Consider the following 13,068-nt stretch of genomic DNA (forward strand, 5'->3'; position numbering starts at 1 on the left):
CTTCTCTTAAGGAAAAATTGGGCAGAAAGGCCTTTGCGAGTCATTTCTATGATGTTCTGTTGCACCAACTAAATACACTGACAGCTTGCTACTTTAAGAATTCTCACATTAATATATCATATGGAACCTGTTTAAGAGAATGTATTTTTTAAGCTATGTAATATCCTGCTTTATTTAAAGATCTAGGAATTATGTTTGAAAACTCAGGATAACAAATAAGTTATATGGGGGGAGGTGTCCTTTGATAAATAATTTTGCACATACATCAGATAAACAGAACTCTTTTAAAAACAACTTATGCTGACTTCCACATATACTATTGGAATGTGTATGTGTGCATTTTCCAAGTTTTTAATAGCTTCTGGGTTTGTCAATTTAATAACCAAGTAGGTATTTAAGTTGGTTTGTTGGGGGGGGAATACTGCTTCTATTTAGCATCAAAATGTTTTTATTGGTTAGTTATGTTCTATTCTGAGATGATGTCTAAGTTTCTAGGAGATCTCTTTCAAAAATCTTATACTTGTCAGCCATGTGATGCCATTCTATATATTTTCCCAAAGTTACTGCATTAGCTTCTCTGATTGGGTGTGAGGAGTAGAGGGAAGAAGGGGGGAAGAGGGGGAGAGTTATACAGAGGAGAGAGAGAGAGAAAGAGAGGGAGGGAGGGAGAGGGAGAGGGAGAGGGAGAGGGAGAGGGAGAGGGAGAGGGAGAGGGAGAGAGAGAGGAGGTGTGAGATTTCTTGAAAAGCATTTGGATTTAAAAGGGGGTGGGATCTGCTCTTCACAACTTAAAACTAAAATACTGTCTTGCTGGCAACCAGACAGTGAATGCTTAAGTATACTTTAAATATATCCACCAGGAAAATCCTTCTGTTGATGGGCTCCCTTGGTCAGCTAATTCACCTATTCAGTTCTGAATTTATAGCTTCTTCCTAGTGATGAACATACCACGTTTTAATCCTTAGCTATTATAATATGATTATTTAAACTACATTTCTACTTCATCTATAAATTCTATTTTATTTGTAAATTTATGCATAATTTTTATCTTAAGATGTCTTGTGCATAATAGGCCCTTAATATACCATTTATTGATACTAAATTGAAATTAACATACATAATATTTTACATGTTGTGTGTGCATTTTTCCCAAAGATAAAACCAAACATCCTTTGTGGCTGGAGAACGTATTTTAAAGCCACTTTAGCTACTTGTACTCTACACTGGTACTGATTTTCTTTACCCCAAACAATTCACATGAGTTTTTAGAATTTTTAATATTCCAGAGAATGAATTGAGTTTCCTGGCAGAGTCTTATTTTTAGAACTATATTTCTACAAGATTTAATGCATAAACCTGGAAGTATTTCTAAACCAAAAACTTAAAGTCATGTTTTGGAGCATGAGGGAGCTACAAGTTGTGCATATGTGCTCAAAAAATTGTAGGGGGGACGGTGGATAGTTTATCAGCAATGTTTGTCTTTTTGCATTCTTTTCCAGAGTTCCACTTTAAAAAAAAAGAGGGGGGTAGATTCCATATTGCAAAGGGGGTTGGATAGGGGTAGGAGTGTGAATCATAATGGAACCGAGTTTTTAAAACACACACACACAAACACACCACAAACAAAAACTTGGCTTCAATTTTAATTCTCGAGCTTTTATTTATCTGATTTGTGGCCAGATGGTGGTGGAGCAAGGAAAGCCTTTGTGTAAATGGGGAGCACATGTGAAAGTGCTTCTGTAATGTAATCATTGAGACCGGAAGGGTTCATACTGTGTCTGAAAAGAGACAATAGAGACTGGATATATCAACATTGCAGAAATCGAGTTCATTTGTGATTCAGCCCCTTTCACTATGGTTGTCATGAAAACTTCCTACTTTGATCAGCAGAGGGTGGAGAGAGGAAAAAAAAATCTTCTAAAGGCCGAAGGATGCGGCACTGTTGTTTACTGTGCACTTGGCTTCAGTTCACGCCCCCTTCCGGAAGGAGCAACAGGGACCAGAGCATCGTGCACCTTGACCTGTCTAGACTGGAGAGAAGTTTTTTTGTCCCGGTTACCAAGGGCGAGGGGTGCTCTTTGACCCTTAGAGCACTAGCTGTTGAGACCCTCACTAAGTATGTAGGTAGTGTCTAAATGTTTCTGCTGAATTCTTGCTGAATTCTGAAGGGAAAGGAACGGACAAAGACATGGACCAGCTGTTCTAAAATAAAGCTGAAATAGTAGAACCTTGGAGAAGTTAAATTGCGTAAGCCATTATTTTTCTTTTCTTTCTCCCCCCCTCCCTCCCCAACCCCAACCCCTCTTGCAAAACCTCTTGGGAAGGATTAAACAGCTGCATCAGAGCTGATGAACAGCCAGCTAGCTGCAAGGCAGGACCAAGGGAGAGATCAGACTGTGGGTCGTCTTAGAGCTTTTCTAGAACTCTGCTTAAGCTAAAATGGTGCAGAATTTGAAACAAGAAAACTCTTGTCATCATGGAGAAACAGAGTATCAGTTAGAGTCTGTGGGCTTAGTGTTGTAGGCTGCTTGTTGTGTGCTATGTACATATAATATACATAAATAGGGACGAATATACATATGTGTATATAATACTATTGTTCAAATGGAGTGTAAAGATTTCTGAGTTTTCCAATGTGTGCATTTTTTCCCTTTCTTTAAAAGCAAAATGCTACATAAGCAAGAGCTAACCTTGTAAATTATGTATGTCATTTTTTGAGTAGCTAAGTAGACTTAGAGATTAATGCCTAGTTGTGTGTGGAGTTTACATATGTCAGTTTCCACATGCAATCTGACTTCCAAAGGTCTCTTGAGTAATATTAAAATTAAGAAATACTTCCCTTCCCCCCCCCTTTTTTTTAATGATAGATTCCCTTAGCCCAGTCAGAGGCATTCTTAACAGAAGTTTTGGAGACCGTATGTGAGAGAATGAATGACTACAAACTTGAAGATTCTGAGACCAGTACAAAGACGTTCAAGAGATTTGCTCCAAGGAAAGGGGATAAAATATACAAAGAATTTAAACGATTCTATTTTTATTCTGATGCTTACAGACCTTTGAAATTTGCGGTAAGCGATCCTCTTAGAGTCCAGGTTGGGCTTTCCATGGAAATAGTGCTGGTTCATGGTTTTTAATTGATGAATCTCAAGACACTTTGCAGCATGGTAGGGTAGTAAGTTTCTAATAACACTGAGCAGAAATGCCAGAGACTGAATTTATAACACTAAAAAGTCCTCAACCATTCTTAGACGTAATTTGTCATTCAACTGCCTTTGCAAAGTAGTCTAGTAATTCAATTTGAAGCATGCCTTATGAGAAACCCAAAGGAAATTTCAGGTGGTATACTAACTAAAAGCATTATTCACAAATTAACTAGTTTTGAACTTTTTCCCCAAAACTGAAAGTACTCAAAATTGTTTGATTCATTTGGAGGAATGATTCCAGGAATTGGTTATTGCCAAGACAGTCTCCTTACAGATTCTCACATAAGATATCAGGGCCTATTCTTCTCAGTTAAAATCTAAATTAATACTAATGTCATTTTCAAATATTTATAGTCAAATTATGGGTGGAGAAGTATGGGGTGTCATTAATTTTACCTAAGGCCTTGCAGAATAAAGAGAAATTTCTACTGAATTAATTCAAATATTCTGGCACAGAATTTAGTTAAACAAAGGTCTAAGTACTATAGTTGGCTTTATGCCAATTTCTTCTTCAAATAATGTTTATTTTACAAGAATGCTACCTTCTCTGGTTTGCAAAAATGTGCCTTGAAAAATATATACCACTATGTTTCTCTGCCCTTAACAATGCAGAAACAAAGTGATAGAGAAGTCAGATTGAAATGTTTATTTGGTTCTCTTATTGGCAAAACTCTCCGATGTGCTGAAACCCTGAAATTAAGGCCTGTACATGCCCTTGAGTTAATTTTAATTAAACCGTAAAGGTAATACTTCAGTGCTAAAAGTACTCTGGGAGTGTGAATGGAAATTAATGGTTTTTCATTTCACATTATAAAACAAACATATTTGTAATTAATTTTAAACCATTTTCCCAAAATGCCATTATTTCTTGGTTTTTCAAACAGTAAACAGGAAATTTTGAATAAGATTATAGTAAACTTTAGTGAAACATATTCCCAAGTTCTGGAAGTGGAGACAAAAAAAAAATGTGCTTCTGGACTTCAGAGATATGCTGCATTTAAACTCCAGGCTAGCCAAATGCATGAGACAAGTGTGAGCCCCATCTCTCCCTGTTATGAAATGTCAGACTTCTCCCCACTCCTCCAGTGGTGAAATTACAGTTAGCTTTTTTAAAAAACAGGGTAAAAAGAAGCTTCCATAAGTAGCTTTCAAATATGGTATCCACAGTGAAATTGAAGATGTGTTTGTTTGGATTGGTAAGGGATTGTAATTGTCTTCACTTTATAGAAAACCACAAAGTGGATTATTATGTTAAATCTAAAGAAGCATTTTGACCAAAGAAGCTACAATTTTTTAAGCATGGTGGGTTTTTAAAGAAAAATTACAATTATAAATGACTAGTTTCAGCTACTTTAATGAGTTATCCATTTAAAGATGAGAAAAAAAATTAAATAAGAAATAAACTCCATTCCCTCTCCCTCCCCAAACCCTATAGTTATATCATCATAAAAATGATGTCATTAACATTCTTGGAAGGATGCTAACCCAATACGATGATCTACTCCACTGAAAAGGGTAGCACAAAAAAAAAAAAGACTATCTTGATAATATAGGTTTATAACCTTGTCTAATGAGAATTTTACTAGGTCTTTTCTAACAAGGAGCTCTGTCTGTATATTGTATGTGTGTCTGTACACATGTGTTTTTATTATATTTTTGCAGTGTGAAACTATAATAGAAGAATATGAAGATGAAATATTCTCACTTATCGCCCAGGAGGCAGACCATCTAGCTGACAAGTTGTGCAGTGAAAAATCAGGTACTGTGTCTGATGTAACATGTGCTTTCTCTCTCTCTCTCTCTCTCTCTCTCTCTCTCTCTCTCTCTCTCTCTCTCTCTCTCTCTCTCTCTCTCTCTCTCTCTCTTTCCATTTCAGGTTTCTTTTTTTCAAACCTAGTCTACTGCTTTGGTACAACAAATTGATTTTGAGAACTCTGATGTAGTTAAATCGGGTATGCCACCATGTGAGATTTTTAAAAAGCAAACAAAACAAAACAAAACCCAAATCCATGAAGGCTGTTAAGATATCTCAGCACGGTTGCTTATTTACTTTTTTTTTTTAAACCGGACATTTGTTTTCACCAGGATCTTAACACTCAAAATATCACCTATCACTTTCTCTTTTGGTGTTAGCCAAAAATCCCAGGCATGATTTTTTCCTTTTCTTTTTAGAAACTGGTTTCCATTCAGGAAAAGAGAATCTCTCTGTGCTGTCTCCTAGTTGTCGAAGATTTATGACGTTAGTGGTAGCCAGTTGCTGAATCAGTAATGAGATGTAACCCGAAACTATTAAGAACTTCTAAAGTTTTTTGTTGTTATTTGTTTTCTAGTGAGAGCCTTTTTGTGTGGGTGTCTTTTTTTTTTAAGGAAATGTGCTTCAAAACATTTTTGCTTGAACAATTTCTGAAACACATACTCAAAACAGTTCTTGAAACATATGTTCTTTTTTTTTAAATTCTGAAAACAAAAAAAATCTCAAATATCTAATTTGCTATATAGTAAGTTGATACCCATATCTGTTCTATGGATTTTGTAATATGTATAGTATGTGTCTGTCTGTGTGTGTGTATGTATGTATATATATATATATATATGTAAAACAACAGTACATAATTTTAATTCCTTTCTATACTTTCATAAAAATATAGTCGAAGTTAGACCTTTAAAAATTTTTTTATTAACTACAACGATAGAATATGCATGAAGCCATTAATGATTTTAAATCAATGGCTGCAATGGTAGTATGCCCCACTGGAAGGTCAAAATACCATTTAACAGATTGTTCATGCTAAAGTCTGATGACCCTGAAGCAAAAGAGCCAAAAAGTTGTAAACAGATGACTCATTGATGCTGCTTTCTTCAAATACTGATTACAGATATTTATCTACTAAGGCATAGACTTTATGATCTAAAACAATAATAAAATAGATTAGAAGTCCCAACTTGCTGGATATTTCAGGATTTCCTCCCCTCCCCCCCACGAAAACAGCTTGGTCGTTTTCTTTCAATTGGGAGTGGGGGTCGAGGGGAGGGGAGTGATGAAGTCAGAACTAGTTGGCAGTTCGGAATTTTTGTGACTACTTTGAGATAAATTATGTAGTGACAGAAGAAACTGGCATAAATAACTTTGTGCCATGAGCTCTCCTAAAGACAGATGGCTTTTTTTTTTTTAAGAAAAGTTTTCTAAATCATTCAAAGACCTATTTATCCTAGAATGAACAAAATATTCATGATTTGTGGCACACTTGTTCACCTGTACTTTTCTGCTTATTACAGTATTTGTATTTTACATAACTTCATAATATAAATATTCATATATATATATATATATATATATACACACACACACACACACCCAATCTTATGATATAGTAGGGATTGGGACAGTTTCATGAAATATTCACAGCAACCATCTAACTAGAAAGAATGGAGGGGAAAGAACCTTCTCTGAAGTTACTTTTGTTGGGCTTAAAAATGTTTCATGATCTTTTCCCTTTCACATCTCATACATACATACATACATACATATATATATATGCATATATACACTTATATATATACATTTACACACATATATATGTAAATATGTATCTATATATTCATATATACAACTGAAAGATTTCAATGCAGCTAAGAAAATAACATTTTTATTAGTAAACGTCTGAAATCATTGCTATTTTAGAAGATTAAAATAAAAGGTATTCAGATAGACGATCCTTAATTGCATTCAATCAAAATTAAAGTTTACTCCAATTAACATTTGCCACGCCAAACACAGGTATGACTATCTAGAAGTATGAGTACTAGTAAAGAAACTGAAAGTTAACCAATCAAAATGCAGGATAGCATATTAGTGCTATACCTGCCAATATACTTCTGGATTTTTCTATGTATGCTTCTGTATGAACATGAATTATCTTGATAAAAATAGAGGCAGAATATATTACACCTAAGTGGAGAGCATAATGCTAAAATACTAGCCCCCGACCTTTTAAAGTGATTTAAGGTTAATCATCCATAATATACTATCAGTGACATTTTTTTAAAAATCCAAAAATTATTTTTAGTGGGGAGGAAGGGTAAATACCTAAAAAGCACAATAAAAACAAAGCATAGCAATGATGGGCATAGCAGAAAATTATAGCTAATAGACCATCTTCAACATTCCTGGCTGATTTCAAAAATGGTCCTATCTTCTAGATAAGAAAAGTGTCCTTTGAAAAAAATCTAACTGCATTTAAATTGTTACCTAAAGATCCATATGACTTAATTGATCTAATAGATATTATTATAGCAATACTGTTTTTTATAAAAGCATCCCATCAACTTCTTTGTCAATATTGTATATTCTTAATCCTGCAGTTTCCAAAATATGGATATTTTCCAAATCGATAATTATTTGAACATGTGTTCCCACATACAGGAAAACATGCTTTTATGTTTATGAAACTGAATCAATCAACAGATGTCTCTGTTGAGCACCTACTATGTGCTTAGAACACTGTCCGAGGGGCTATTAAAAATGTATGATTGTTGGTCTTTTAAAGATTAATTATAGAAACAAAAATGCTATTTTTTACAAAGCTTTGACATTAAAATTGAATAAAAGTAGTGATTTGCATATCTATAGATTTTGAATTTTGACCTTCAGATAGAAGAGTGTTGGGAAAGTGGCTCATTTTACCTCACTGTTGATAAACATAAACATCTGTCAGTAAAGATAAGGTCCATGTGTAGCAATTACAATTACATCTCCTATTAATAAGGGGAAAAGAAGAAATGAACCTTATGTCAACTTTGGGTCAGGAGTAGCATTTCTAGATCTCTACAATAATTTTGCCATCATTTTGAAATGTTAAGAGCTTGCGCTCAGATCTTCATTTGTTGTTACTTACTACCCTTCCAATCAACAGGAAAGGATATTCAATACAATTTGATCTTGGCCATGAGAGAAGATTATAGGGGCATTTCTCATTAGACAGATGTTTTCCTAGCCAAAGAATAAGAAAGAACTTACTGAGTTTGCTTCATAAAATTCTTGGGTGGGCACAAAACCCTATGCTCTTTGGATAGATATATTGCTGGTCAGAAGTCAATAATTTGCAGGGCAGGTGACCCTAAAACACAGTCAAGGTGAAAGATTCTCCTAATAATTTCTGGTTGATCTAAATAGGATAAAAAGACAGAATTTAAAGTCATACATTTAAAGGTAGAGAACAAACCCTAGTTCATCGTAAATCCAAAAGGCTTGTGTCTACTGAGTTGTCAGTATACATTGTAAGTATGTATGTATATATGTATGTATGTGTATGTATAGACATATGTGCTAAACACTCTTAAAATACAAACTTTAAATAATTTATTAATAGCTTTAAAACATCAAGCATAAAAAAATTAAAGTACTATCACTTTCCCCCACAAAAGGCCAAATGACCAGACAGATTTTTTTTCATGGACCAACTGAAAAGACAAGACACAGAATGTGGGAGAGAACTCCAATAAGTATACTTAAGCATTTAAATAAAAATACACTTTGGCGTTCACTCCCTTTAGCCTCCAACTAGTTTTGCCTTTAATTTACAGCATAGGAAAGAATTCACTTCAGCATGCAAAGGCCAGCTTTAAACTATTTAAACCTGAAATACAGGGCTAGAATTGTTGGCCAGAACAGTCTAAACATCATTGGGACCAACAGAGTTCAAATGAAGAATGGATATGGTACCAAGATGTCCATCCCCTCTTGATCACTGCCGCTTTGATGAAATAATAAACATGGTACCTTTTAGCATGGCAAGTGGTAAACTTATGTCAGGGAAGGTTTTGATTCAGCATGCCTCCAAAACTATGTCCACCTGACTGAGTATGACAGTAACGTAATTTCATTTTTCTTTTTCTAGATCTTTGTGATGCTTCTTCTACTAGTCACACTGAGCTTTAAGAAGAATGAGCTACTAGTTACAAAGAGAAGTAAGGTGACAATCCCTCCCCTCCCCCAAAGGTCAATGACTGTGTTCTCTGTCGCTTCACGCCTTTCATCACCATAATCAGTACTCATGCCATTGCCTTAAATGTGTTTGCTAAGTTATTTGATGGTTAAAATTGAGCAAATTTTTAAAAAATGAGAAATGTAATGATGAATTCATTCCTCTAAATAGTTTTTGAAGGTAAAGTTATAGAGTATCTGTGCCATTTCTGTTGCTTTTGATAATGTGTGATTTGGTAGATAAATGTTTTCTTGGAGGGTTGTGGGAGGATGATTATCTGTAAGCACAAATAAGAATTTAATAAGTTTTAGCAAATTATGCACGATCAATAGATGTCTTTTGGTTAGAATGAAACTTTACTCAAACAGCTGATTGGAAATATGAAATCAAGCAATAATTACTGGCAAATAGTTTCTTAACCTTTCTAGCTCAGGGCTAATATTGTCTACCCTGATTTTCATAAGGGATGAATTTCAATAACATAATTACCTTAAGCTTATAAACTTTTTTTTAAAAAAAAGAAAGAATAGAACAAATCTAAAGTTAATCATTTTCGTTTACAACCATAATGGGGGTCAGGTCTTTGCTGTAAGTTTTAAAATATCCAAATCTAAATTCAAATGATAGAAAAAGTTTATTTCTTGCTAATTTCACAATATACTCTCAAAAGATCCCATCAATAGAGATGCTTTGTTTTACTGATGAATATCTTGCTTAAGTAAAATTGTTTTACAGTGAAAAGAATTTTTGAAACTAATTGTCCAGTGGATATTATTATTATTGATTATTACTATTATTATTATTGGAAAGGGAAAGGCAAGGTTTTATCAGTGTGGAAGATATAATTTTCAACCATATTTAGCACAGTGCCTTCAATTAAATTCAACAGATATTTATTACTCCTTGCACATAGTAAATGCTTAATAAGTGCTTTTTGAATGAATAATAAAAGTCTAATTATTGGACTGTTATCTATTTCTATATAATTTCTATTCAATGGAATTCTACTTTATTCAACATCTGTACGTCTTCTTCACTCATTGTAAAAGAGAAATGCTCATTGATGTCACCGAGAATGACCATAGTCTATGCCCAATAGGGCTGAGGATAAAACTATTTGTCTGTGTAAAAAGAAACTTCACATGTAGCATACTTATTCAGAAAACACACATTTTTGGCCATGTAATTGGGCCACAGGCAAGAAAACTTCTCAAGTTTAGGAAAATGAATAAAGAATTTTTGTTCCAGTTTTCATTGTTTTTTTGGTGTGGACACTGTGCCCACAAACAACCTTATCAGTCATAAGATGTTTTCAGTTTTGAAATATAAATATACAAATCTTATTTTTAAAATATTGTTATATTTCTTCTTTCTTCAACAAATCATAATGAGTATGTCATAATCTGTCTGAACTCCTATAGCCAGACTATAATAGATATAAAATAAAAACAGGATTAATAAATAATTATCACCTGTTTTTCAATAAGGAGGCTGAACTATAACTTGTCTTTTATATCATAAATCCCTCTATCTTAAATCTACATGGAAACATGTCCATTTAAAATTTAATTAGCATCTGAAGCACTGTCATCAACATTTTCCTGACTTGGGTTTCCTTAGTGAATATTCTGGATAGGAATATAAACTTGTAAGGCAATTTACCAATGAATTACCTTCATGGAAAGATGGTACACATCAAAGAGTACTTACTAGCCTTGTATTAAAATATCATTTTAGCAAATGGTTTCTGGCCCACTCCAAGATTTTTATGAAAAATATTAACCTGTTCCAAATCACCAGCAAGTTTCTGGGATACTTTATGCACCCTGATTGATAAACTCTAACAAGTCTTCAAACCAGAATTTTTTTTCAACCTGGAAAATTGTAATATTTGTCCCTGTGCTCACTAGATGGAAGCCCGTTTCCCTTAGACTGACTAACGTACACCTTATTGTGATGTTGATGCTTCTGTTTTAGATGGAGATGATAGATATATTTTACTAGCACAGCTACCATATACTGCTTTGTTGAGATTCCCCCCCCCCCATTTACACATTATTCTTGAATTTCCCAATGAAAGTGGTTCAGTGTCTTGCAAAGGTCTTGACATCTTGGTGTCTCACATAATTGGTATTGCTTATTTCCTGTCTATAAAATTTCAACAATTATTTTGAGTAATTTGTAAGTTTTTTAAAGTTTTTGTTAAACCCATCAAAATATCTGTAGCTGTTCATTAAAAAAAGGTTGTGCCATACAAAAAGTAATGTGTTTCTTATGAATCCAAGTTTCACTCTTCTTGGCCACTGTGACATGTCTAGACTTTTGCAAATAAATTATAATAGAGAGTTGTTGAAGACCATCTTAACTGCCCTCTTAACTACTTTTCCACTTTTTAATGGATACATACTAACCAAAAACTGGGTTCTCAAGGTGAGAAGAAAGTCAAGCAAAAGAAATAAGAAGATAATCCAATTTTATTAAAATAAAAACTTATTTTATTTAAATAAAAATTCCAGGAAAATATGAGAATAATGCACTTATTAAATTATGGGGGATAGAACTGTTTGGGGACACATAGTTTGAAATTGTACTTTTTATGATGTGATTTATTTTGGTCTCTATGGAAGCTTCATGTGAACCTCTTCTCATAAAATAAAGACCAAATTGGCTGAGATAAACTGATTATTTTTTGTTATGTGGATTACTGTTTGCTAAGAATAAGCCAAGAACACTGAATTCATTTCACTTAGGAGTAGAGAGTGGAATTGAGCCAAAATCCCAAATGGGAAAGATCAATACTTTATTTACTAAGACAACTCCCCTCCCCACCAAAAAAGGTCAATAACTGGTCATATTTTTGAATTCCTATTTCTCTGCTTAGATTGACATTTATTGTGCTATATGTGTATATGGACATATAAACATATATTTCATAAATACAAATGTGCACACATATATAAACAATGCAAACATATAATAATCATATATGCAATAGCTTAATTCAAATATAGTTTTAGACGTTGCATATTAATTTTCAAAGTTCCAGTTTATTATTATTGACCATGAAGATAAGCCATTAATTTTTATGGTATTATGGGCTCTATAGAGTTTGTTACAAATAAAGGAATCTAAGCCAAGATTTGGCGACTTCAACCACACAGTATTTTTATTGGGTAGTTTCCTACATAGAGCTGTATCATATTTTTTTTTCTGATTTGGGGGCACATAATTAAGTTGTTAATTGTCATTCACTAGGTAATTGTGAAACCAATCACCCTTAGATTATTTGCTGCAGAATGAGGAACTAAGTAATAGCTGGAAGACCATTTGCTAAAACGAAATTGGAGTACTGAGATGATAAAAAAAATCCATATTCTTAGTTAGACATAGAAAAGATAGAATAAATGGTATCATCCTCTCTTGAAGCTTTAGTAATCTCCTCCTTCCCCATGCCCCACCCCCAACAAAATTACATTTCTTTAAAGGGAAGAATTCACTGTTTTTCATATAATCTTCAAATTCTTAATTGAGTGAAGGATAGGGCTAGATATATTTACTCTCTTGATCTGTTTTCCATTTCCAGTATATATACATATATATACATACATATATGCATACATGCATGCACACATATACATAAGTGTGTGTGTGTATATATATATATATATACCCTTATAATATGTATATATGTGTGCGTGTTTGTATACATGTATACATACACACATGGCAGGAAGTAGGCTGCTTTCAGAAAGAAAAATTTATAGGAGTAGCCCAAGGCAAATCAAGGTTTGCCTACCTTTTTGGTACTTTCAGGGAGACTTGAACATAGAAAAATGTGACTGAGAACATTTTAATTGCCTGAGCATCATGTCTGCTTAAAG

The 13,068-nt window shown here is 33.6% G+C and overlaps 1 protein-coding gene across 1 annotated transcript; it reads left to right on the forward strand.

Moving 5' to 3' along the window:
• Nucleotides 1-2,007: 2,007 nt before the first annotated feature.
• On the forward strand, nt 2,008-9,858 carry CNPY1 (canopy FGF signaling regulator 1). The gene is made up of 4 exons (XM_043968589.1): nt 2,008-2,247; nt 2,868-3,068; nt 4,866-4,962; nt 9,101-9,858. Exons 2-4 carry the CDS (start codon nt 2,928-2,930, stop codon nt 9,139-9,141), a joined length of 279 nt encoding a protein of 92 aa, XP_043824524.1. The 5' UTR covers nt 2,008-2,247; nt 2,868-2,927; the 3' UTR covers nt 9,142-9,858.
• Nucleotides 9,859-13,068: the final 3,210 nt, after the last annotated feature.

Source organism: Dromiciops gliroides, chromosome 5, assembly GCF_019393635.1.
Source record: "Dromiciops gliroides isolate mDroGli1 chromosome 5, mDroGli1.pri, whole genome shotgun sequence".
In the NCBI taxonomy this organism is placed as follows: domain Eukaryota; kingdom Metazoa; phylum Chordata; class Mammalia; order Microbiotheria; family Microbiotheriidae; genus Dromiciops; species Dromiciops gliroides.

What these genes read in the sequence shown, in the direction of transcription:
- CNPY1 (XM_043968589.1), top strand. Translation starts at nt 2,928, where the DNA reads ATGAATGACTACAAACTTGAAGATTCTGAGACCAGTACAAAGACGTTC. An exon ending in ACAGACCTTTGAAATTTGCG is followed by an intron (nt 3,069 to 4,865) that starts GTAAGCGATCCT and finishes ATATTTTTGCAG; the next exon opens with TGTGAAACTATAATAGAAGA. An exon ending in GTTGTGCAGTGAAAAATCAG is followed by an intron (nt 4,963 to 9,100) that starts GTACTGTGTCTG and finishes TTCTTTTTCTAG; the next exon opens with ATCTTTGTGATGCTTCTTCT.